This window comes from Pteropus medius, unplaced genomic scaffold (genome assembly GCF_902729225.1).
Source record: "Pteropus medius unplaced genomic scaffold, Ma_sr-lr_union100, whole genome shotgun sequence".
In the NCBI taxonomy this organism is placed as follows: Eukaryota; Metazoa; Chordata; class Mammalia; order Chiroptera; family Pteropodidae; genus Pteropus; species Pteropus medius.
Genome location: NW_024348304.1, coordinates 1,809,338 through 1,837,254, shown reverse-complemented (window position 1 = coordinate 1,837,254; position 27,917 = coordinate 1,809,338). Strand labels below are relative to the sequence as shown.

Genomic DNA, 27,917 nt, shown 5'->3' with positions numbered 1-27,917 from the left:
CTTAGAAGTCGTAAAGCTGCCCAGACAAGGTGTTGGCCAGGTGAAGGTGGGCAACCCTGACAGTGAAGCAAGATGGAATAGGAGGCGGAACCTAATCCAGCCTCCTCCGCAGGCCCGCGTAGGCCTAGGATTTGGCATTACCACTTTACATGGGAAATAAATGAGATCGCTATGGGGCAAGAAGGCTTGAGCTGTTGCTCTAACTTCACCTCTAATTTAAGAATGTGATCTTGGGCAAGTCATTTAATCTCTACACATGTGAAGTTTCTTATCAGTAAAATGTAACTTGCAAAATTCAAGCACCAAGGAAATAATTCCTCCATTCCAAAAGGTTATGAGCATCATTACAATTTACCACAGGAAGAGGAGCACACACTAGTGAGACTTAACTGTGGTCCACAGACGGGAAGACCTGCAAAGGCATCACACAAAGGAGGACCACAGGGCTGGTAAGGCCAAACACCGGGCACCAACCTCCGCCTGCGGAAATCGGGTTTTCACAGGAAACACCAGTCTTCGAGCTGCTCTCTCTCTGGGTGATTACCCAACACTATGTCCAAACATCTAAGGGAGAGAACTGCATCTTGAAAAGCCAAGAGGCCTTTAGAAAAAGAGGTGAGAGATGTGTTAAGACAGGCATCAAGAGCCAGACCAAATCAAAGTTTACCAAGCTGTGAGAGAGGGGCTGGGAGAAGTTCCCGCCAGCGGTGGAATCCTTGAATGTCAGCTGTGATGGATGGACGGTGAGCACAAGGCGCTGCCCAGCCCCTCGAGGGGCAGCTCCAGGCACTGGGCTCCCTTTCTCAGAGCTTCGGCTGCTCATGAGTCTGAGAGGCTGAGTCACGAATGATGCTAATAAGCAACTAAACTAGCTTATTACTGAATAGACAAAATTTATTTTCAAAGGGGAAGTGAGGGGTGTGACACATGTGGTAGTTAGCAGTCTACTACTGACTTTTATCACCACTGCAGCCAGAAAAGCCAGCTGATGTGTCAGACAAGTTGAAAAGCGAAAGTACGCCACAGCGTGAGGGCGCTTTCTCCCTAAGCATTTCAAGAAATTTCTAAGACTGACTTCCATAGTGGTGCCCACTGTGCACTAATATTTCTACAGGGCCCCTCCCATAAATGCAGCCATATGCTGACCCATGCTCTAATGGAAATAGCTGGAGAAATATAAAGATCAAGACTATGAGAAGATCAAAAGCCTCACTGGAAAAGCCCCCACACGGAGAAATGCGTGGGCCTGAATCCTTCCATTCTGGAAGGGTAGAGGCCTGAGCTGGTGATGCTGGGATGAGACACTGAAATCTTTAGAGAAGCGAAACAAGATCACTGAATAGCCTTTCCCTCAGAACTGATGCTAACTTTGCGGTTTTGATTTGAAAGGTAGAGAGAGACAATTTGCATGTTTTAGTAATAAAAAGAAAAGACCATTTGTCCCTAATCTGTCTCTACTCTTTTCTAAATGAAAAGATCATTTGTCTCTAACCTGGCTTTTCCTTCATTGTTTTTTTCCACCTGAGAAACTATAATGCTAATTTTTTAATTTCAGTAAGATGTTTTATGTTCTTCAGAATATTGCCAAATGCATAAATAGCACCAAAACATTTTTTGTTTTTTTTGGGTTTTTTTTTTTGCCAAGTACACTTATTAAGTGCTCCTTAGAACACTTAATGTTGCCTGCCTCCCCACCCTCCTCCTGGTCTTGAGCTATGTATCTACAGTTTGACCATGTTGTCAAAATATAGTTTAAGGTCTGTTCCTTCTTCAAGATTCTTTATGCCCACCTCTCTTGAGGCAGTGGTCCTCCTTCACCCAGAATTACACTTGTTTCTGTGCATGTTTTCCCTGCCACACATTGGGTTCTTTAGAAACAATACAAATGGTAGAGAGTGGATTTTGGAGTCAGAATATTCTGGTTTCAAATCCTTGCCCTGCCCCTCCTGGCAGTAAGGGTGAAAGGACCTAGAACAAACTACCTATCTTCTCTGAGCTTTAGTTTTCTATCCACAGAATGAGAAGCATCACCTCACGGGTTGGCTGTAAGGCTTCAACTAGACTGGGTGCCTGCATGTTGTGCTTTTTGATTCCCGTTCTATATACCTTTGGGTGTTATAAGTGCTGGATGAGTGTCTGTTCAAAGATTAGGCAAGAAACGTATAAGGGACTGAAAATGGAGGAGTTACAAGCGATCTCTCTGAGAGTGGGTTTCCTCGATTCTCCCTGGTTTGCATGAGAAGCACCTGCCCACACCCTCACTCAGGCCGTCAGTGAACCGCACTGAGCACAGCTCACACATACCCCAGGACCCTACCCAATGCACCAACTGAAAAACACTGATCTTATTCCGTTACTATTATCGTGTCCCGGGTGCTTTAGAGGATAAATCTATTAAAGAGGATAAATCTATTAAAGAGGAAAAAGATAAAAACTAGAAACATATGGATTGGTTTACTTACAACACAGGTGAAATCTACTATAAAACTAGCATCAGTACCCTTAAATGCAAAGCCTGCTCTGAGCATTTGCCTGTCACGAGATGTTTGCAGTACTTTACTCATTTGTTCACAAAGTGAATAAAGGAGAGGTAAGGGATACCCTTCTCAGTAACTTGTATCTGGCCTCTGTTACAGAATGCATGAGCCCAGGTCCCCCTGCTCTGAGGACTGCTCTCACTCCACGAGGCATGCACACACGCACCCCTCCCCTCACCTGGCCCACCATGTCCTTCTGGGCCACCACCATCACGCCTCTCTCCCCTCAGCCACACTAACTGGGCCAGTATTGGTACACCACATGCTGGCCAATCACATTATCTTTCTCCTAAAGAATGTAAATGGTACCCAGAAAGTGCCCTACAGACAGAAAAACTTAAGATTCCTATCGTTATGCCTGTTTTCTGCCTTAAAGAAATATAAGCAACCTGTTCAATATACATAGAGAGAAATGAAATGTACATGGTTGATGGAGGGTGACCTGATAGCTCAGGTGGTCCCTGAGAAACCAAGAGGAAGAAAGGCATCCTGGGGTTTGGCGACATTCCAACTCTCATTCTATCCCCTTGATGCCCACCAGAAATAGGAGCAAAAAAATCTGTCACACACGTGCACACACACACAAATAAAACTAGCATCAGTGCCCTTGGATGCAAAACCTTTTCTGAGTACTTGTTTAACACCATACTTAAAAAAAAAAGAAAATACAACAAAGTAAGAGATTTAAACAGAAAGAAGTAACATATTAAGATTAAAACAGCATATAACAGTACCTCAAGCTCACTGACCATTTTATGTATTCTAATCTTAATACTTCTGTAGCTGATTCTGTAAGAAGCATTCTATCATGTTGCATGCATTAGCTCAGTCACTGAGTAGATAAAAAGGTAAAGCCATCCTGAAACAGGAAACCAATATTCTTCCTGTTTAATCAACAAATCTAAAAATTTATTCTTTTCAACTATTTACTCTGGCTTTTGTCCACCACAGCACGGTGCTTCACAAGTTCAGCATAGTTTTATGACAAAGAGAAAATTTTCATGAGCCACTTTTGTATCCCCACCCCCTTAAAGAAGGAGAGAGGAAAAACTGTTTCATACAGAAGGCGTTAGGCGTATGAATTGGAACTGCCACCTAAGTGTGGGCTAATGTAACCAAGAGGGATTTCACCTAAATCCATTCAGTCAGTTTATGGGGGTTTAAAGAAATTCCAAAGAGTCATCAGAAGAGGAAAAATAAAGGTAACGCTTTTTGCCACACAGGTAGTAGAATCTTTGAAAATATGTGTAATATGTAAAACATTTCGACACCCCCATGATATTTTTCCAGAATTAACAGTATAAATTGCTCTTCTTGTTCAAGAGCTTCCCATCAGCCTCTCTAATCACTACTCACAGTAACCTCAAGCCCTGCCACGATGCACAAGATGTACTTCTTGTCTTGCATTGCACTAACTCTTGCACTGGTGGCAGACGGTGCACCTACTTCAAGCTCTAGGAAGGAAACACAGCAACAGCTGGAGCATTTGCTGAAGGACTTACAGCGGCTTTTGGAGACAGTTAATGTAAGTCTATTCCCTTTCCTTCTAAAGTTATTGTTTAATTTTTCTAACTGGAGTTCGCTTTTTAATAACAATCTGTTATGTTTTCTCAGAATTACAAGAATCACGAACTTTCCAGCATGCTCACCTTTAAATTTTACATGCCCAATGTAAGTGCAACTTTCTAAGTTCAATTTGTTTTAATAAAATTAAAAATAGCATGAAAATTTGCACACTGATTGTATTAATAGCATCTCATCTGAGAAAAAGAATTAGTAACTTCAATGTATTTTGTAAAAGCCCAAGTTTGATAATGGGGCTTTTGTAATATGTCTTTGTCTGTATATATTTTTATATGTATCTGTCTGTGTTTGGGGGGAGAGGGAGTGGGAAGAGTAATAATATTCTTACTTTATTGCTGGGACAGTTTTAAAACAAGATTATGCTGATTTCCTGTTTTATTTGAAAATATAACACTCTAGAGATACTGGATTATATACCATGCAAATTGTCAAAATTGATTTTAGAGGGGCCCACTTTTAAAAAATCCTTTATTATTTTTAGGAAAGATTCCTAAGGGTCTATCTCTGAGAGGTAGCATAGCACTAATCAACAGCACAGACCCTAGGGCCAAATGATCTGAACCGAAAGCTCTGCTATGTCCTGACTTTTGTGAACTTGGGCAAGTTACCTACTCAATTTGTGACTCAGTTTCTCACCTACTTCTGTGAATGCATACACTTCATATGGTTTTGTGAGAATTAATGAGTAAATGTAAAGGACTTATAATAGTATCTGGTATATGGTCAATACCATATAAGCTAGAGCTATTAGTAGCAGTCATAGACAAAATTCTTCCTCCTGGAGAGTATAAAGCGAAATTTGGGACTTACACATCTTTTATGCCAATAGACCTAGAGACTTATACTATATGACTTATTTTCCAAGCTTAAAAGCATCATTTGGTTGTTTTGGGATTCAGGTAGTTAATAAGCATAGGTCATCTGAGCTCCTAGCAGCTATGTGGGTCAAACGGGAATGGGCAGAACTCTGGTGCTAGGAAGAGCTTGTCTCAGGCTGAATCCAAGCTCAGGGGAGGAAATGGGGTTTAAAGGGCCATAGGTACAATTCCATTGATCTACTTCTTATTTATTCAAGGAAATTATGCTTCAAACTACTCTTTTGACAGATGACAAGGAAGTAACTTAGAGATGCTCCTCTAGCTTAATCAGAGCCACATAACTCATACCTCTAGCAGCTTAAAGACACTAGACTGTATTCTGAGCGAAACAGCTCCAAGTTGCTCATGCCAAAAACTTAAGGCTTGAACTTGTAGAACTTGCAGTAGCAAGTTGAGAGGCCGTAGATGAAAATGTCATAATGTGTATGATATAGTCCTATTTCTCCCTGTAAAGATTGTTAGAAAGATAACATGTGAGTATGTGCATAATTTAGAGGGTGGTAGATTCTTTGAAATCCAGCAGTTTCTAAATGACAACTCGAAATCTATTTGAAACCAAAAGTAATGTGATAAACTCCATTCATTTTTTCTTCTTACTACCATTCCATGTTTCCAAAAGATTTCAGAAAACTATAAAAACATTTAATTAAAATGCTATGTTAATGTTATAAAGAAAAAAAACTGAAATTTAAACTTGGCTCCACCTAGTCATGTGGTATTAGAGAAAACTCTTAAATTATGAGATTTACTTTTCTTATTTGTAAAATAGAGTTACTGCTAAATGTAGTAGTAACACAAAAGGTGGCTGTGAGACTTAAATGGGATTATTTAGGAGAAAACACTTTGAAATTATAATGTACTGTAGAAGTCTGAAATATTATAATGTGTGTGTGTCTAAATCAGGAGGCCTTCCCCAAATCCTCCAAATATTGTTCATGTTTTATTTGCTTGGACAAATAATTTTTTAAAATGCACCTTACTGTAATTATAGAAAAGTAAAAAATTAAGATGCAGTTATATGTGACTTGCTATATTGAGTCATTACTATAGTTACAATTGCCTAATCTATAAAATGTGGGGACTGTGACAGATGGCATCCAAAAGCACCTTCTCTCCCTAACATTCTATGATTCTCAAATCTTAAATTATTAAACATTAGAATCATAGGATGTGATCTCATACTTCTTCTACATTCTGACTACTCTGGTCCTAGTAATTTCTATGCAGATTAGGAAAGAATTCAGCCTGTATCTGTGATTTGTAGTTGGGTGCAGAAAGTTTGACTTTTTGCAATACCAAATTAAGCTGAAATTAATGACTCATTTGTTAACTAACAGTTAATGCTAATCAAGGTAGCTGAACCCGAGTTTTTCCAGTCTTACAATGAAAATTATATCGGTCTGTCTTTATAGTAGTGCCGAGAACAGAGGGAATGGTGAAAACTACATACTGCTACTCTTAAATTTGAGATTACTTCTTGGTTCTGACCTTTGGTCTGGGCAAACTGACCTCGTAATTATTTTTATCATTCAAGGCCACAGAACTGAATCATCTGCAGTGCCTCGTGGACGAACTCAAACCTTTGGAGGAAGTGCTAACTATAGCTCAAAGCAAAAACTCTCACTCAGACATCAAGGAGTCAGTGAGCAATATCAACGTAACAGCTCAGAAACTAAAGGTAAAGCATTACTCGTTTGCTCTTCTGGTAACAAGATAAATGAGGGGCACTTTAGAGTGGTATAGAGAGCAGTTTTGGTGTCTGTGGAGTACACTGTGAACATGAAATCATTTTTATGTGAGATGATACACTGTGGAGTTGCGAAGTGTTAAGATGGAAGTCTAAGAGCCAGAGGGTTTCTGCCTGCCACCCATTCAGGGACAAGCTCCCACCTCTGTACTGCCACCCCTCACATTAACACAAAGCTGTGAGTTAGGAAAAGACACTAATAGAATTTCACAGAAAGCAGACAGGTTTCATTACATATTTTTTAATCTCTTCAGACTGTTTTCCAGAATAACGAATTCTGATTATCTGAAAGGCCTTTTATGGGGTTTCCCTATCATTACTGGAAAGACTAAGAGATATGTCTAAAAAACAGCAACCATTAAAATGGCCAATAGACTAGATATGAACTCCTTATTTATAGGTAATACTTTCAGAGCTTTAAGTATTTTTAAACACACAGGAAGCATGAAATATACAAGGGACTCAGGTGATGGTTCTCTTTTCTCATCCCATCTGCCAAAGCACAAACTTCATGAGTTAATAGGTATCCTACATAAATAGCATGCTTTTAATCAGAGTAGACCAACTGTCTAAAAATGTGTTAGCTAGTTGTTTCCAAATAGGGATCACTGTATTAGTAGACTATTTCTTTCCCTTTAATATTTTAAAAAGTATATTGATATCACTGTCATCTAGACAATGAGAGACTCAGCTTCTCATCTATGTCAAGAGGCTGGCTCTAAAATTTTTGACCAACATCAGAAAACTCTCTAAATTCTTGATGCAAAATTAAGATAAAATTATGTGAAAATTAGAAAATGAGTTCAAAAGCCAGATATTTAAAAAAATTTAACCTGCCAAGAGGTTACAACATTTAATTATATGTTTTTTCAAAAAGTATATAATATTAAAAGTTTATTTAAAGGAAATACTTTATCTCATTTGGTTTATGCTTCCAGGATAGAAATTACTTCAAATATGAAAAGTCCCATCTTTTATCTCACTCTATATGAAAATATTTTCTTCTTAGCTTGTCAGCTAGATGCAGAGTTGAAATAGCTCCTATCAGCAGAGGAAGGTAACTTCCAATAAGTTAGTCCACAGAATAAAACTTCTAATATTTAGACTTTCAAAAGTTGGTATATGATTGATATTGAGGTGGGACAGAAGTAGATATGAGTACGAAAACATTCTTCACATAAATTTCCCCCAAAACAAAACTTGTCCTAACTTACTCTTGGCTAGTTCTTTTGGGGGGAAATATGAAAAGATTCACTCGAGTAGAATAATAGAAGACTTAAGGTTCAGAAAAGAAAGTATAAAGGGAATATCACTGCATACATGTGACCTACATGTAGATATAGATTTACACCCAGAGGAAAGGTGGGTTAACTTTATTTTGCACAAAGCATTTAATGAAATATTTATATAGAATGGTTTTAAAATGTTTCCTTGTATATAATTCAGAGTAAAAAATATCTTGTGTTGAGACTGACAGACTTAAGAAATGAGGAAAATCTCAGCTTACATGTTACTATCACTTGCTATGACATAATTTCAGCACATCATTTTGATTTTAAGAAAATGTGACTAATATGTGTAACCTACTTGAAAATAAAGGCCATAAGCCTGCAATATTTCAATTGTGAAGTATATATAATTATATATAAGGTAAACTACCCTGAACTAAAAAAAATTTTTCTTTTATAGGGACCTGAAACAAAATACACATGTGTCTATAATGATGAGAGCACAAACGTTAAAGAATTTCTGAACAAATGGATTACCTTTTGTCAAAGCATCCTCTCGACACTGGCTTAAGTCCCTCCCATTTAAAATGTATCAGGCTATTTATTTAAATATTTAAAAATTATATTTATTTTTTGATGTATGGTTTGCTATCTTTTGTAACTATTATTCTTAGTCTTCGGATGATGACTATGGATCTTTTAAGGTTCTTTTTGTAAGCCCTAGGGGCTCTAAAAATATATGTAAATTATTTATCCCAAAGTATTTATTTTTATATTGAATTGTTAAATATAATATACATGTAGATCGGTTAATAAAATTATTTAATAAAGTTGATGAATAACGACAAGCCTAGATATTTGTTATTCCGAGAATAACAGAGCAATCACTAAAATTTCCCAAATTACTCATATGAACTCACAAGACGGTTAAGATGCTTACAAAAGTCACTCTTTCCCTGGAGAGGTACGTGGAAAGGGAAATGTGCTTCCCAAAGCTCTTGCTTTCTCCTTCCACGAGCTGATCAGTTCCTTAGTTCCAGTCGGAGAAAACCTCATCAAATTATACTATTCTCCTTCTCCAGGCCAAGCCTTAAATTTAAACAAGAAGCCAAACACAAACATTCTTGAAACTCTTCAAATAACTGAGAACCTCTCGATCTGATTCTCCAACATCTTGTACCTTCCCCTCTGCCCTCAGGAGGCTCACCTGTATGACCTTTAACATATCAAAGGCATCTCCTGCCCTCCGGCTGTCCACTGGGTCCCGCCTTGAGGAGCCTTGGGAGAGGTCTGAGGGCTAGAAGGGACCCCTCTGCCTGACTCTCTCTGTGGAGTAGCCTCTGGGTGGCTGTGCCTTTCAAGCAAGGTAGCTCTCTCCAAACTTTTCCCTTCTGGATTCTGCTAACTTTTCCTCCCACTTCTTCCTTCACGGCAGGATGGCAGCGCCTCCACTGCTGCCAGCGCCAGGGTACAGCACTAGCCCCTTGGTTTCCCTCTGCCCTGACCATGGCCTCGCTGGCCATCTCTACTGGATCCTCCTTGAGTTATTCTGAGTATGCCATCTGCTTCCTGATTCAGACACAGTAATTGTATCAGAAATAACACCAAGAAAAAGACTCTAAAATAGGATTCTGGGACCGGGTTGTTCACATATTCGAGGAACACAATAAAAACAGGATATGGGAAAGCTACAAGATGTAGCAGCACCCTGATTGAAGTATTATCCATGATAGCACAGGAAGAAATGCAGAGGGAAGGTGCGGCATTGTGAGCTCAAAGGCCATGACATTTAATTGCTACAGCAACGATAGTTATAAAAATTGTGATTATCACCTAGATTCTTCTGATGGTCTCAGAGAACAATGAGGAAAAAACATTAAAGTTATACACAGTTAAAAAGGTACATGGAAGTCCTCACTGGCATTTTTGAAACAGTTCATCTCTGTAAGGTCTGCAAAGATGTCATGCCAATCACACACTTAAGGCTTCCAAGTCTCTTACAGTGAGGATGGGGAAGGAGTGGGACCAAGATGTAGGATGTGGACATGGAGACTGAGAACATGTCTGTCCTGCTGACAGAGGCAGCCCTTCTTCTTTAGTAGTGTCCCTTCTGAGGAAAAACCACCTCTCCACTTAAAAACCTTCCAATAACTCACAAATTGAGGGCAATTTTCCTCAGAACTCACCCATACCAACTTTCACTACTTCCATGCCTGAAATGAGCACTAAGACCTTAACGCTGCTGGGCAGTGAGACATGAAGGGTTTAGTTCCGCTTGGGCTGATTCAGCTGAGATGAGAGCAACTGCCGAGAATTCAGAATTTAAAGAGAACCTGCGAATGGCATTAATAGTTGAGTGAATGCCTGGACTCCACCTCGCCTCTTTTGATGATGCCGAAAGATCGGAGCTTCCCCACAGAAGGAGGAGTCCACAGCACCAGGGAGAGGGAGATGCTGGGATGATCTAGTACGTGCAGTGTCCACATCTTGCACAGGAAGACATTAAGCAATGCCTTGGTAACGGGGACACTAGCATCCCCCAGAGTTTTGTGGTGGTTTTCTTCATTAGGCTAGAAATGACAGATGGTGCTCCTTTGGTGCTACTATTACTATTAAACAAAATCAAATGTATTTGACATCTATTCTAACACAAGAAACAGAGTAGTAAGTTTTAAGTCAATTTATAGAGTATATCAGGATCAAAAGATTTCTAAAGAGGAAATTCTCATGCTTCCTGTTTACTTAACAATATTCTTTCTCCTTTCTCACATCAAAGAACAATTTTCTTTATCTAGGAACCATCGATTTCAGCTCCTTCTCAAAGAAAATAAACTTGCATTTGAAAGTCATAGTGATCCTTCATTAACTAATGTTATGAGGCTTGACAACATGCATATCTGGTCTCGATCAATATTTTTGAAGTATTTGTACATATCTCACATACATATTATACTCAAATTATTTTTCACAAGTTTCATCTGAAGTTCTCTTAAAATAATGCTCACTTCATTTCATATGCAAAATAAAATATAATTGTCTAAAAATACCTCCCAACTAAAGAATTCTAAGTTTCTATAACATGTAATTAAATGTCTGTTCCACACCATATAGGAACTGCCTTAATAGATGATCAACGCCACCACATTGCTGTTAGAAATTGAGAATGCTGCTTTGTAGTCTTTTTGATACCATGGCACAGATAGAAAACGACATTACTGAACACGGGTGTAAAACAGGCTGCCTGAGCCCAGAGCGGGCTGTGCAGGGCTCTAGCTGATCCTGGTTCCGTAAGGGCCCCTCCCAGGCTGAAGGGACTGAGCACTGTGTCCTCATTCATAAATCATCACTGATGCCAGTACTTTAACTACTGCAGTTTCTCCTCATAACTGAGATGGAGGGAGGGTTAAGGGAAGCATGACAAAATACAGGCCGGGGTTAAATCTCTACAAATTCAAACTTCGAAAACACCCTGAACCAAAATCTCCTGTTCTCTCATATCTGCCCCTCCCTCAACACAACTGTTTCTACGCAATTCTTTTTACTCGTAGTTCATTTCCCCCATTTTGGTTTGAGCCATTTCAGTAATGCATTCATCTAAAATTCCCTAAGCAGAGCTGACCCAACTGCAGCTGGAACAATTCTCTGACCTGGTTAAATACTATCCCCCACAAATAGGCCATAAACGTCACGTTAGGTGGCTCTGCTATACACTCATGCACATTGGTTAAATCTCCCTATTCTTATGAGCAAATATTAAAAAGAATACCAAGAAATATAACTACAGCCATATTTATTCTCACCATCAAGATGCTGGAAAGAGCAGAATTGTCTTTGTTTCCATATCCTCGTCTCCGACCACGCCTTAACCATGGCCAATTTTACTTCTACTACCATCTTTTTATGATTGTGTAGGGGAGTGTTTTCCAAAATGGGGTCAAAGTCCTATCTGCATCAAATTATCTGTAATAACTTGTTAAAAATGCACATCTGGGGCCTTCTCCCAGATCTTCTCAGTCAGGGTATCTTGAACTGGTGCCTCTCCTGAGCAGCCAGGTTTGAGAACTGCTGTTTTTGTCAGCAGAGGACTTCTGGGTGCCAGATCCAACGGTATTGTTGTGGTCCTCGTTCTCCTTGACCCCTCTGCAAGACTTGAGAATGTTTATTCTATTCTTGAAATTCCTCTCACTGCTATCACTCTTCAGCCACCTGTCAAACAACTCCATGTGTTTCCTCTTATTTTTCCAAATTCAAAATGTAAGTATTCCTTGGCATTCTAGTCCTAGTGTTCTCTTTACACTTTGAGAAGAGGCAAACATCTTCTCCCACAATTTGAATAATTACCTCTTGCAAGTGATTCCTAATTTTTTATATTTACTCCAAAACTTTCAAGGTCTCTATCACTGTATTTCCAACTGCTGAGCATCTCCAGTTGACAATCTTAATACCACCTTAAAAATTTGTCAAAACTTCAAATCCTTTCAGCCAAATCAGATTCCATCCTTCACGTCTCTACTTCTATTTATGGTATTTCTAGTTATCCAGTTCATATCCATGGGTCATCTTCACTTGTCCATCCCTTTGTCTCATGTATTCTACTTTCAGATCTTATCTCCCCACTATTTCACAAGTTTATCATCTTAATTTGTCACAACCATGCTCTAGGTCATTGTTTCCTCTTACTCAGGCTATTATCATAGCCTCTTGACTTTCAAGTCTCTAAACAATCCAAAAACAAAACAAAAAAGTGCTGCCAGAAAACGAGTTATAATAGCAAAAAATAGAAAACAACCCAAATGCCCATCTGTATGTACCTTTGGGTGTGTATGGTTACATTAAAAATAATGGAAAGATAAATAAAAAACCTAAATGTTAATTTTATATACATATATGTAATTGTATACATATACACATTTATACATATATAACTTTGTGTGTGTGTGTGTGTGTGTGTGTATAAAGACAAAGTACACATGTACACACACTCTCAGGATGGAACAGATATAAAAGACTTCTCTGCAAACACCATGTATTATAGATTTATTGTATTTTTACATAATCATTTAAAATCTCAATTTCTAAATACCAAGAGCCAAAATTATATGAATAATCTGAACTGTGTGTAGAGTTGGGAGACAAAACTCAGAGGAAGAAGTTACTTTAAATCACATAAACTTGATTGTACATATGTGGTAAGATACATTCTAAGGATGAAAACATTTAAAAACTGTTTTCAGTAATTATACTATTGATGACAATGGTAGTATTGTTATTCTGAGACTATTATGTGTGTGTTGTGGAAAAAAATAAATAAGAAATTATGGTGGTATCAACAGGAATCCGGGGTTTGGTGTAAGAAAAAGGAGACAGAAATATAAGATTTAAGAAGTTAACTAAAAACCCTGTAGACCTGAATTTGAAATGAAGGTTTCAACATGAACTAAATATATATTTTTTTAAATTAATATACATATTCTACCTATCACTAAGCTCTTTTCTTTGAAAGGAAAGATGTATGGAAAAATAAGCAACCCAGCTTTACTAGGTACCCTTAGAATCCAGACTATGGTTGCTAAACACAGCTTTCCATGAAAAGGAGCCAGAGCTCTTTAGGGGGAGGGCCAACCCCAAGTTCAGGGTAACAAATGCACAAGCTGAGGCCAGAAAATTCTGTCATAAGAGAAAGAAAGGGAGGTAACAAGATCAAATTCAAAAGACGCAAGCACCAACGTGACAGGGTTCCCACGTTAGACAAGGACACCACTCACCACATCTACTCACACTGTGCTAGGAGGTTGTAGTGAGGGCAGAAAAAGAAATTAGAGGATAAAGATTGGGAAAGAAGAAATAAACCTGTCATCATTTACGTAAGACATAGCTGTGTATGAAGAAAATCTAGATAAACTATTAGAATTTAGAAGGTCACTGGATATGAGGCCGACATAAAAAAATCAATTGTATGTCTACATATCAGCAACAAAAAAAAAAAACAAAATAAAATATACAAAATGATATTACTTAAAATAGCATCAAGAACATCAACTAGAAGAAAAATACTATAAGATGTTTAGAAAAGGCTCCTATTGACAAAAGAGAACAATCTGAATCTGAATTGTAATGACTGAAATAAATGTTTAAATTCATGATTCTCAAAAATATTCTCATAGGTCTACTTTAAAAGATGACAGGGAACCAAGTACTTCTTTCAAAAACATAAAGAAAAAGAAACAATCCAGGCTTTTATGTTACTCATTATACCCCAGGTGATCAAATATGTAAGTGGACAATAGAAGAACTCTAGCCACTGAGAGAGTCTGAGTATCACCTGCAACCCATAATCAAACAATGGATTTAGGCAATGATCATAAATGACTAACATCACAAAAAGAAGGAAAACCCAGCCACTGTGTTTCCTGATGGAAGTATTCAATATAGCCTATGAAGTTTTCTTGCTGAAAAAATGAACCTGAGTTTGAAAGCCTCTAGATTTAAACTGCTTTCAGGAAATGCAAAGGACAGAGGAACATATTAAATAACATCATGGAGATGCAAGCAACAAAAATGAGTTTGTGGGACACTGCAAACAAGGGACCTAGTTTTTTCAAGAACTAAAAGAAAAAGAAAGGATATCTATAGACTAGATGCTTAACATACAAATTCCAATATATGATATTATTTTGATCTTGGTTCCAAAAATCTATACAACATCTGTGAGATAGTGAGAGAATTACTATTAATTTTTAAGGTGTGCTAACTAAATTGTGGTTGTGTGTGTGTATAAAAGTCTCCTCATATTTTATAGATATATATCAAAGTATTTTCAAATGACATAACGTGTGATATTTAACATAATCCAGTTTCAAGAGGTATACATCAAATAAGATTGTTGTTTTAATAATTATTGAAGCTCAGTGATGGGTACATTTAATATTTTCTCTACTTTTGTATGTAAACAAAGAAAATGTGGAATGGTGTTTAAATTTAAATGTATGTTACTTCCTTACACAAATCCTTCAAGAACTTTCTGTGACTCCCAAATTGAGAACATGTGCTAGACTCAAGTCCTAACTTTTTCATCAAGAGTTCTATGGCCTCAAACGCTGTGACATTTCCCCTCTAATCTTTGCTTCATCACTTCCACTGGAATGTAACTCTCTCCCCCATTCTCGCTTTCTACAGTTAATGCATCCTTCAATGCTTGTCTCAGACGACAGAACCTTTAGAGCGAAAAGAAGATTTAAAATTAGATGCAACTAGTTTAATGGCTTTTGAACAATTTTAGAAGTTGAAGTTTAGAAGTCTAAATTTAGAAGTTTACTTTTCTTTAGGAAAGATATCTTGCACAGCCACAACACATAACATGTAAAAGAAGATAATAAGCATTACTGCCTCTGACAAAGGGTAGCCTGGAGCCCTTTCTATCATGTTTCCATCCCTGAAAAAAAGTGACAACCACTAGTATCAATTTCATCCTTTCAAAGATAAAAAACTGAGCCAAGCGAGATTAAAAAACTCACGTTACAGAGGCCACTGTTGGGTTTCATGACCGTCTGCTGTCCCTTCTTCTAAATGACTGACTTCTACTCAGTGCCATCTCCTTACATAGTCCCTTCCCTCTTGATCTTTCCCTCCAGATATAATCTTTCCTTTCTCTAAACCAAAACACTACATATAAATTGTGTAGACGTAACACTGAGAGACACTCAGTGGATACATGTTGAAAAAAATAAGTGGTACTTACTAGATCAGTCTGTAGAACAGTTGGGTATATTTGTTTTATGTTTAAAACTGTACATTTCTTGAGAAAATAAATTGTCTTCTACTGATTCTCATGGCAGTGTCTAACATAGGGCCTTTACTAGTTAGGCAAAACTTTTAGAGGCAGTTATTAACCACTTTGTACTCTTTCTATTTTTTATGTATCCAAAGCAAAATACCACCAAGAGAAGGTGAAAGATTTTGTATTTTCAAAGGCAAATTTACTATCAAAAAATAATAGAAATATAGGCTGGAAATCAGCTGTGGAAGGAAACAATCAGGGAAAGAGATGAGAAAACTTAACAAAGAAATACCAGTCTTGAGAAATAAGCAATATCATCTAGTTGATGGAAATGGAACTTAATAATAGTATATTTATGTTGGTTCCTATGAAACTGTCCATATTTGATCCTTTTTAACCTCTCAGAAAACAATTTCTTATGGTTCGATTTTGTATTATTAAGTGTAGAGCCTAGTCCACTGAAGACATGTATGTTTTTCCAAGATGACTTCAGTGTTCACCAACCAAACCCACCAGATTTTAGAAAAGACTAAAAACCAAAACTTACATCAATCTCATCAGAGGTTATAATAGTTCATGTAGGAAAGCATGAAACTTATAAATTTAATAAAGACCTAAGCTAAGAGAAATAAAGTCTGAGAACAAATAATATTTAATTTTCCTGTGACTGAAACTAAAGAATAGGCTGAAGAGACTAAAGTATCAAACAAACTCACAATTTCACTAAAGATATACATCCCTTTTTATCATAGTATAAACAAATATAAATATGCCAAACAATCTGTTCTTGATCTGATTAGAAATTTCTACCAATCTAAATTATAGAGAATTAAATCACATTTGGATGGATCTTATAAGACCCTTGAAAATGGGCAATTTCATTTAAAGCATTTATGATAATCATCTATTAATCAGAATAACTCATTTATCAAATTATTCCCTAACATGGTTAACATTTTTCTGCATTTGCATGTGCAGTTGTATTCATGAACTTCTTTGACATGAGAAATGATGTTTTAGTTACTACTTTTTACTATCACCTAGCATGGTGACTGCAAATATTAGGCACTCAAATGTCTTTTGAATTAATCAACAAATGATTAAGAATTATTATTTGTATTCTTGGATTCTAATTTTTAATTTAAAGAAACTTGAGTGAGATATCAGGACACAATGTTGAATATCTTTGCTATACAGATAACATTAAAACAAAAACTTAAAAGAATGAATTTTCTTTTAAACTACAAAAAGGGTAATGACTAATGTCTATAAAAATAAATATAAAATGGCTACATAATGAATAAGGTAATTATTTTTTTAAAAAATGGAATTTCAAAACCCTAATGTTTAAATGTAATTTGACATGAATACTTCCAAATTTTCAGCAATCTCTGGACACTGCTGTTGCAAGACTGATTTTGAAAGCTGAAAACCACCAATACTAAAAAAAAAAATTTTACTAGTCAAAATGCACCAAAAAAGAAAAGATTTTTAATGTGACGATGGATTGCCTAATTCACATACTAAATTGTTCTATACAGGGAGATTTCACAATCCAGGAGCCATAGCCATGTTGCTGTAAGTAGGATTTCAACAAAGTTTTAGCTTCTTGATAGGATCCAGACATACACTATAGAAAGAAAAAAAATTGAATTATAGAATATAGGCAGAATTTGGTTTATGAAAAGTAAGTAGCCCTAATCTTGTCTCTTTAATTTGACATTTTAAAAATTAATAAAAAAATTTTCTGAATTCCTATTTGTTTCTCAATATGCTTTTTGGAACTAAAAATTTTCCTTCTCGACACTCCTAAATTTTTTTTCTTTTTTAACATTTTTAATTAAAAGAGTAATCATACTCATTACAGAAAACTTGAAAAATAGAGAAAATATATAGAAGGAAATAAGTCATCTGTAATCCCCGAACTATACACAGGCACCACTAATGTTTTAGTTTATTTCCTTTTGTTTTTTATAAATGAACATATAGATGAACTTAAAGCTTTATTGAGGTATAATTTACATACCATATATACACCCTCTGTAACTATACAATTTGATTTTTTTTGTACTAAGTTTATACAGATATGCAACCATCAACCCTGTCCAGTTGTAAAACAATTCCATCACCTACAAAGAGTTCCATTTGCTGACAAACTGTAATGGCCAGCCCCAGGCAACCATGAATCAATCTACTTACTCTCTCCAGAGTTTTGGTTTTTCTAGAAATTTCATAAAAAATGATTAGCACAATATATACTCAGTTGAGTTGGACTTCTTTCAGTAAGTATGCTTTCAGATTCATTCCTGTTGTTCCACGTATCCGTAGTTTGTTCCTTTTTATTGCTGATACGTCATATTATTTATGTATTCATGGGATGAGGAACATCTGGACTGTTTCCAGTTTTGGGCTATTACGAATAACACTGCTGTGAACATTTATGTATGAGTCTTGGGAGGATATCGGTTTATGTTTCTCCTCCAGTGGAAGTGCTGCTTCACATGGTAAGTTAGTTTACTACTGTAAGAAACTGCCAAAACATTTTCCAAAGTGACTGCGCCATTTTACATTCCTGCCAGCAGAGCTGTCCGGTTTCTCTGCAACAACTCCTGGAAAGTCAGTCTTTTGGACTTCAGTGGGTGTGCAGTGCTATCTCATTGTGGTTTGATTTTGCATTTCCCTAATGACTAATGAAGCTGCGCATCTTCTATATGTGTATTAGTCATTTGTATATCTTTGCCACTTTTAAAAACTTGGTTGTTTGCCCTCTTACTACTGAGTTGTAAGAGTTCATAATATATTCCAGATCCAAGACCTTTGCTAAGATGTATAATTTGCAAGTATTTTTTTTCCATGCTGTGGACTGTATTTTCATTTTCTTAATGATGACTTCTGAAACCAAGTTTTAAACTCTGGAGTCTAAATGATTGATTTTTTTCTTTTATGGATTGTGCTATTGATGTCATATCTAAGAAAATTTTCCCTAACATAAGAATACAAATATTTTCTCACGTTGTCTTTGGAAGTTTTACTGGGTAGATCTTTTAGATCTGTGAGCCATTTTGAGTTAATTTTTTCACATGATTGATATGTCCAATTTTTTGTTTTGCCCACAGACAGGAACTGTCCCAGCCCCATTTGTTGAAAAGACTATTCTTTCTCCCATTAAATTACCTTAGTCTTTCTGTACAAAATCAATTGCCCATGAGTGTGTGGGCTTATTTCTGGACTCATTCTGTTCCACCGATCTATGTCTATCATTATACCAATATGGTGTCTTGACTACTGTGCCTTTATGATAGGTTTTGAAACTAGATAGGGTGATTCTGCCAATTTTATTCTTTTAAAAAATTGTTCTTCTATGTCCTTTGGATTTACATATCAATTATTTAATTTTTTTATTAAAATTATTGGGGTGACATAAAATCAAATAAGTTTCAAGTGTACAGTTCAACAGTACGTCATATATATACCGCATTGTGTTCTCCACCCAAAGTTAGTTTTCCTTCCATCACCAACTATTTAATGACTTTTACCCACTTCCCTCTGGTAACCACTAATCCACTGTCTGTGGCCATGAGTCTGTTACTTTCGGTTTTATATCCCAAGAGTGTCAATTTTAGAATCAGCTTTTAATTCCTACACAAAAGCTGGCTCCTTTTTTTTTATAGAGTTTGCACTGAATCCATAGATTTAGACAGAATTGACATTCTAACAATATTGAGCTTTTCAATCCATGGTACAACTCTCCATTTATTTAGGTCCTCTTAAATTTCTCTCAGCAATGTTTCATTATTTTCAGTGTATAAGTCTTGCGCTTCTTTTGTTAAATTTATTCCTACGTATTTTTCTTATGCTACTGTGAAACTGTTTTCCAAATTTTAATTTTGTAGTGTTCATTCCAAGTACACAATTTATTTTTCTTTACTGCTCTTATACTGTGTACTCAATTCACATATGACATAGCTGTTTGCTTTCCACAGGATATTTTACATACAAGGTTACATCGTTTAGAAATAAGAACAGTTGTTCTTTTTCCTTTCCAGTCTAAGATGCCTTTTATTTCACTTTCTTGCTTTGATGTGAACCAAATTAAACAGACATGGTGAGATCCGACAGTCCTGTTTTCTTCACCAATCTTGGTGGGGGATGGGGTAGAGTATTCAACTTTCCACCATTCAGTGTGGTGTCAACGGTAGGTTTTTAGCTGATGCTCCTTATTGGGTTGAGGAAGTTCACTTATACTTCTTATTTTTCCAGTGTTTTTATTGGGAATAGGTGCTAGATTTTGTCAAATGCATTTTGCACATCTTTTGAGATAAGTATGTAGACAGTGAACTTGAATCTATTCATATAATGTATTACATCAAATAATTTTCTGTTGTTAAATCAACCTTGCATTCCTGGAACAAATCTCCTTGGACAAGGTATATAATCCCTTTTATGTGTTGCTGGATTTGGTTTGTCAATACCTTAAGAGTTTTTGCATTTATGCTCCTGAGAGATACTGGTTTACAGTTCTCATTTCTTGTGATGTTTCTGCCCAGTTTTGGTATCAGGGTTTTATGAGCTATGAAATGTTCTCTCCTCCTCTAATTTATGAAAGATTTTTATATGATTTGTATTATTTTTTGCTTATGTTTGATATAATTCACTAACAAAGCCATTACCTGCTTTACTTCAGAGAGAATTTTACTGAATAATTCAATTTCTCTAGTTCAATCTGGATATTCTATTTAGTCAGGTTTTGTAATTTATGTCTCTCTAGGAATGTGTCTGTTTCATCTAACTTGTCTAATTTGTTGAAAAAAAGTTGTTTATGTTTCCTTATAATTATTTTAGCTCTTTAGTATCTGTAGTGATGATACTTCTTTCATTTCAGATTTTGATCATTTGTATTATCTATTTTTTTCTGTTAGTCTAACGGATTATCAATTTCGTTTACTTTTTTCAATGAACCCACTTTTGATTTCATTGATTCTTCTGTTTTCTATTTCATTGAGTTCCATCCTATTCTACATTATTTCCTCCTTCCTACTTCTTTTATTTTGATTTGCACTTCTTCAAACATCTTGAGGTGAAAGTGCAAATAACCGATTTCAAGATTTCTTTAAGCATTTAAAGCTATAAATTTCTCTGTAAGCACTTCTTTGGTTATATTCCATAAATTTAAATATGCTATATTTCCATTTTTACTCAGTTCAAGGTATTTCTTAATTTCCCTCACAATTTCTTTAACTCATGGGTTATTTAGAGGTCAATTTCCAAATGTATAATGATTTCTGTTGTTAACATCCATATACATGTATAATTGTTATATGTTACTACCTTTTCACCAGTATGTTGCTCTTTGTCTCTAGTAATATTTCTCATCTTAACATATATTTGTTTGATATTAATACAAACAGCCCAGCTCTCTTATTGCTATTGTTTGCGTAGCATATCTTTTTTTCATCGTTTCACTTTCAATCTGTTTGTGTCTGAATTTGTCTCTTGCAGACAGCATACAGCTGGATCTTGCTTTTTAACCCAATCAGACAATCTCTCCTTTTTTTCCTAGAGCATTTAAACTACTCAAATTGAGTGTAATTATTGATGTAGTAAGTTTACATCTGCTGATTCACTATTTTCCAGGTTCTACATCTTTCATCACTCTGCTCCCTCTTTGCTGCCTTCTAGTCTTTTTAAAAATACATTTTTAGTACATGGAACCTGGAAAATAAATAGTATTCAACATTTGGACCCATTCAGAATGAGTTTCTATTGATTGTTAAGGCTTCATTTTCCTGTTTTTTACATATCCGTTTTTAGATAATATATTGTAACAACTCTGTGGATTGTTTTATTGCTCATAAGTTGGTTGTTTGTTTTAATTTAGCTTGCTTAAATTGTGAGATGTGTTTTTCCTATGGTGTGCAGCTGCTGTTGTCTCTTCTATTTTTTCATTCTTATTTTTGTCTTAGCCTGGCTTCCTAATGGTGCCCTTGTATCTGCATAGCTTAGTAATAAGCGAATGATTTCAGCAGACATTGTAGTCAAACACCTTAAACCTAAATGGCTTCCACCTTCTTCTGATCAATATGTCTGTGTGTGGCGGGGGCGGGGGTATAGTTAATGTTGCAGCCAGTTACCTTTCAGTTTTACGCTTTATTGGGTTCTCTGGGGTCTACCTGCACATGAGTGCAGTTTCTCAGTAGGCCAAGAATATAAGCAGAGTTTAATCTCATCCCTTCCATGGCTCCTTCATTTTCAAAATCGACCCAAGTTACTAATTGGTCCACCACTTGCCCCAATCAGGACTGCAGCTGCGGGCCAGCAAAGTTACTGATCTTTCCCATTTGTTTCCTACCAGGTTTGGCACTTTTGGCTGATGAAGCCACTAAACTGGGTCACCCATTACCCCAAATCAAGTCTACCCTCTCTAGTAGCAAATCTACTACTTTTGGTAGCCTCCTCACCAGTAAAACTACAGTTCTTGCCATTCAAACCACCAGAGGAAGAAGAGAGAACAGGAATAGCCTCCAGCAAAGGGGCCACAGGCTTCCATTCTTATCCAAAGTTCTAGCAGTTTTTTGACAGCTACCTTTACTCAGTTTGCAAAGGTGTGAAAAGATTGTCTTTTGACTATTTTGCCTAGTTTTATACTTGTTTTTTACAGAGATGATTTGCAACCTCTTTATGCCGCCAAACCCAGAAGCTGTCTAGATAAACTTTTATATTTAAAAATATGTATGTACATACAAACCTGTAGTTAATATTGCATTACAGATTGGGATTATGCAATTTGAGCATTAAGATATTGGTGAAATTAAGAGACTTTCACATAATACTGTATCTATCATTACTGAAACTGAAATGAAGTTATCAGAAACAAATTATATATGTTTAATAACTCAATAACATGAATAAGTCATATTATGAGAACATGGCTTATGCCATATTGAGTGAAAAAAGCAGATTAAAAAGATAATTATCCACTATGATCTTAATATTTTAAAATATATGCACACACTATATATATATATATATACACACATACATATACATACATGACAAGAAACAAGTAACATACTTACATTTTAAGACTAAGAGTATTATATTTGAATAGTAGATGGGATTACAAGTAATATTTTTCCTCTGTACTTTAAAATTGTGAAATTTTCAACTTAAACATGGATTTCATATGTAATACTAAAAAAAGAGTAAATTTTTTTAAAGAGAGGAAAACGGCTATCTATATTACCTACTCAGGCCCAAATCACATGCTGAAATTAAAGCTGTTTCACAACTTTCAGATAGGAAAATCAACTTATTTGGATACCTACTGTATTATTTTAGAATAACTGACCTCTATAGTTATCACAGTTAATATCGTATATAGGACATATTGTATTACTGCTTTGTCTGAGTATGACCGCAAGGTTTGTGCAATACTGTCAAAGGACACACAATACTGAGGTGGCCACTTTAAGTGGCAAAACTCATTCACATAGTCAATTTCCGGCATGTTCATTTAAAAATTAGTTTTACCACTACATGCCAATATCTTATATTCAAGAACTATTCAACTAACTTTCACTATGAGTCATCATCGTGAAAACCACACCATTTTAAATTACATGTCTATGATTAACATTATTCCTTAAAGGACTTACCTTAGCTGCATGGTATGTACTAGCTTCAAGTACATCATCTTTCTTAGCTTCACTGGCAAGCAGGTTAAATCGACTTAACATTGCAGCTTTACAAAGCCGACTTGCCATTGACACACCACTTTTAAATGGGGAACTAAGAGAAAAGAATGAAAGTCGCTAGTCATTATTCAATGATTTATGCTGACAATTGTAGAGATAAAAATCAACATAGCATCTATAGATATTTATCTCAATTATGTGCAATGCATACAGTGGAAATTTTTCACATAAAAATATTCTGAATATTTAATTACTTTCTGAAGCTAATTTTTTTAATGAAATTACAGTTTAAGTTAATATAGTGTTGCACTGAAAATTAAGCAGAAGCTGGATATGTGGAACATTTCTATTGTTTGAAGCAAAAGTAATCTATGGTGATCCAAATTAAAACAGTGGTTATACCAGGGACTGACTGGAAGAGGGCACAGAAATATTTTCTAGGATGAGAAAATGTCCTGCATTTTGACTGGTGTGATGGTTATACAGGTGTGTACAATACATATATCAAAACTGATGAAACTGTACAGTGCATTCCACTGCATGTAAATCTTAACTCACTATAAAAAGTAAAATCTACACACCCACCTCACGATCCTCTTACGCATGTATGTACATGTAGGTAAATATTGTTTCCATGTTTTTAATAAAAGTGGGTCCACAGATCATGTACGTTTTTTGCTTTGTAACTCTTTCCCATTGTAACACTTTATCTTCTCATTGCTTGCTCTTGTGATAGATTACAAACACTGCCCAAATCTTTCATTCTTCCCAACATGATTTCTCATATTCTCCCATCAATAAACTGTGTCTGAGTCCTCTCCTCTTGAATTTGGGCTTTGTGACTTGTTTTGGCAAACAGAAGAGACCATGTGGTGCCAGTTCTGAGCCTGGGCCTCAGAAGGCTTTGTGTCCTCATTCTCTTGGGAGTGCTTCCTTAGCTGCATGAGCCAGCTGCAACTTGTCTATTGGAAGGGGACAAGAGCCCAGCTGTCCCTCTAAGACCTGCCAGTTAACCTGAAGTTAACCCCAGACGCATGCGGAAGCCCAACCGCATCAGTTCAAGTTGACCTAAGGACTTGTGAGCAGTAATAAATGGTTGTTACATTCAGTCATGAAGTTTTCAGGTAGTTTATGCAGCCACAGTTAACATACACTCCTGTGCATGAAATCTTTTGATCTCTATATAGTAATTTTCCACCATGATACTTTTGTTGTGATAATTTTTCAGATGATTCTTTTGGGCTTTTCAAATATTAAATGATACTATATGTGATTATGGTAATTTTACCTCCTCCTTTCCAATATTTTATATTTTCTTTTTCTTTCTCTTGTCCAAATGCATTAAGTAAAATGTGAAATAACAGCAATAACAGTAAACAATCATGTTTGTTCTGGATTTTAATGCAAATGCCTCTGAGATTTCATCATCAATTAGGATCTTTTGGACTAATACATTTTAACCTTAACAAAAATATCTATTCCTTTTTCATTGAGTAGCTTTATCTAGAATATTTTGAGTTGTATTATATGCCTTCTTAGAATTTATAGAGATGAATATATGGTATTTTCCCCTATATCAATTAATTTGACAAATTATATTAATGAGTTTCTAATCTGGTATTATTTCTATTATGTTACTACTCTCGCGTTCCTAAATAAAACAGCAATTGGTATTGTTATGTAAAATATATTAATTTAATGTACTGCTAGATCCTGCTTCCTAATATTCCGTTTAATAACCGCTTGGATATAAAAGTGAGCTTGGTCTGTAACTTTGGGAGGAGCAGCAGGAATCTCCTATCATGTTTCAGTATCAATGACTGACTTGTTTCATAAGAGCATTGGAATGTTTTCCATCTTTTAAGATAGCATTGGAAATTTCTGTTACTTAAAGGTTTATAAAATTCCTCTGAACCACCTTGGAATGGCGTTTTCTTTGAGAAGGAGTCAGGGTACCTTTTTGATAACTTTCTCATGAAAATAGCCTGTTCAGATTTTTTTCCTTCTCTATACCAGTTTAAAAATGTTTTTTTCCTAGAAATTTATACATTTCAATCCATGTTTTCAAATACTATTTACATGGCTGAACAAAAAAGTTTCTTACGATTCTTTTAATTTTCTCTGTTTCTGAGTAATTACTCTCATTTTTATATGAGATTAATGGATGATATTTTTCACAAAATCATCTTTTTATGATTCTTTCTAACTTTTTCCATTCTCTAACTCTAATTTACAATTCTAGTTTTATTAATTTCATTCTACTTATTTCCACTATTTGTTTACATCGGCATTTAAAGTACTGGCTTTTCCATTCAGCTTTGCTTTAGCTGTATATCTTACAATTTCTGATATGTAATGCTTTTAATATTCGTTTTCTCGTTATTCTTCAGTTTCATTTTATATTTTCTCTTTGAGGCAAAAGAGAACTTTTCTCAGTGACAGAAGTTTCTAGTATTGTGATTTTGTCTTTTATAGTTTTATTACATCACAATCAGATAATATTATCTATATTGCTTCTACTTTTTAGAATGCGAGATTTTCTTTGCGGTCTAACATATGGCCAATTTTTGTCAGTTTTCTGTAGGTTCGTAAAAAAAAGTAAGTGTATTTTATATTTTTATGGTACAGATATTTTAAAATCTACCATGTTATTTAAAAGTGCTATATCCTTGCCTATTGTTTTATCTACTTGATCTACTGTGAATGGAAAGAGGTTAAATTACTGTCTCAACTAGTAATGAGTTTCTACTTTTCCTCTTCTCTTCCATAATTTCTGCTTTATATATGTTGATAATATGCTATTTACTTCATAGATATTCATGATTGTTCTGTCTTCCTTGTGAATTTATATTGCTAAAGTGTCCTTTGCCTTATGTAATACTTTGGGATTGAATTATACTTTGTCTAATATTTAGATCACGTCTGCTTTCTTTGTGTTTGTAATCGCCTGGCAAGAATTTAACCATAATAAATGAGTTAAACTTGTTATACATTATTAATTTCATCTTTGTTATGCTACAATTTTATGTTTTCAGCAAACAAGTTTTTAATGTTTTATAGAAGACCTATTTTGTTTGTATGTATGTAGTTTATTAGCAGTGATATACTGCCTTATGCTGATTCAAAGCATAAAGAACGTAATTCACTCTAGCTAAAACAATCAGTAGTATGCTTGACTGAGTTTGTACCAAAAAACATTTGTATGTGGTCATAATTTAAATCTGTCTTTCACACAGAAAGCAAATGTAGGCATTTAAACTTTTAACATTATTCATTACCTCATTATAAATGTATGTTCACACTAAAAGAAAGATTTAAGTTTTACCTGATAATCAGTGGCAAGAATATCACAAAGAACTTGTCTAAAAGGCATAGTGATCATGGTTAAGGACAAAGGCTTTGGAAATAAAATGTCTGCATCGAAATCCCAGCTGTGTCCCTTACTACTAGTTGACTTTAAGCAAGATATTTAACCTAGCTTGAATCTCAGGTTTTATTTATTTATTTTTTAGCTATAAAAGAACATAATGCCACTTAACGTACAGGGTCCTTCTAAGAAGGCAGTATACGATAGTTCTCACACTTAACTACATGTGTAATATGTGGAAGAGCTTGTGAAAAATACAGACTCCTGAGCCTTCAAATCATAAATTTAGATTCAGTAGGAGAATTTGAATTTTTAAAGCAAGTACATTATATGACTCTAATGCTAATGGTCAGGACACAATACCTGGAGAAACTCAGGTCTACAAACTGAATTTGAATGCTGGTTCCATCACTCGCTATGTAATTTCTCATCAGAAAAATTTTTTTTTAATTAGTACAATACCTGCAACATAGTCATACCCAATTAATGATAACTATTATTACTGCTTTTCATAATTTTAAAATTTTTATCAAAATGTTAGAATAAAAAATGTATTAAATGTATTCTTTAACTTAAGCAATATGTGATTTAAAAATAAAATAGTTATGCTAACCTTTCAGTGATCTTCCCACTGAGGCCATCCACAATCTCCAAAGAAATGTCCCCTTGTGCCCAATTCAGACTCAAGGATCTATATTCCAAGTCTGTCTGAAGTAGATACGCAGAGGGTACTAAACTAATCTGAGGTCGGTTGACCAAATAAAACATTGGAAGTTTTGAAGTGAGTGCATCATCAACACGTTGTTTGATAGCAATTTCTAAGCCTCTAGTATCACTGCAATTCCCATCACCTAGAAAGCAAAAAACAGAACAAACACCATATTGACATCAAAGACCATACCAAAAAAATAACTGGAGAGGGTCTGACATCCATTTCTTTACCCTTATCTTGCAACCTTTCCTTTCCTACTTTTATTCTCTTAGCAGCTTCTTCTGTATTCTTCAGCAGAACCAGGACAATATAACGACAGAATTTTTAGTCAAAAAAGAGTCTTCTACAGAAAATAATGAATTAATACTCCAGGGAATAAAAGCAAAGAGCCA

General features: G+C 35.5%; 2 protein-coding genes across 3 annotated transcripts in view; one reads left to right on the top strand and one right to left on the bottom strand.

Moving 5' to 3' along the window:
* Positions 1-3,698: 3,698 nt before the first annotated feature.
* Positions 3,699-8,818, top strand: IL2 (interleukin 2). Its single transcript, XM_039879668.1, has 4 exons — positions 3,699-4,062; positions 4,152-4,208; positions 6,534-6,677; positions 8,436-8,818. The coding sequence occupies exons 1-4, from the start codon at positions 3,916-3,918 to the stop codon at positions 8,544-8,546; spliced, it is 459 nt and encodes a 152-aa protein (XP_039735602.1). The 5' UTR covers positions 3,699-3,915; the 3' UTR covers positions 8,547-8,818.
* Positions 8,819-17,221: 8,403 nt separating this feature from the next.
* Positions 17,222-27,917, bottom strand: part of ADAD1 (adenosine deaminase domain containing 1) — a 32,501-nt gene continuing 21,805 nt past the window's right edge. For both annotated transcript variants that reach the window (XM_039879666.1, XM_039879667.1), the window contains exons 9-11: positions 27,427-27,664; positions 23,408-23,540; positions 17,222-17,382 (exon numbers count right to left, since the gene is read on the bottom strand). In XM_039879666.1, coding sequence (XP_039735600.1) covers positions 17,269-17,382; positions 23,408-23,540; positions 27,427-27,664 — 485 coding nt within the window. In that variant the 3' untranslated portion in view covers positions 17,222-17,268. The remainder of the gene's footprint in view (positions 17,383-23,407; positions 23,541-27,426; positions 27,665-27,917) is intronic.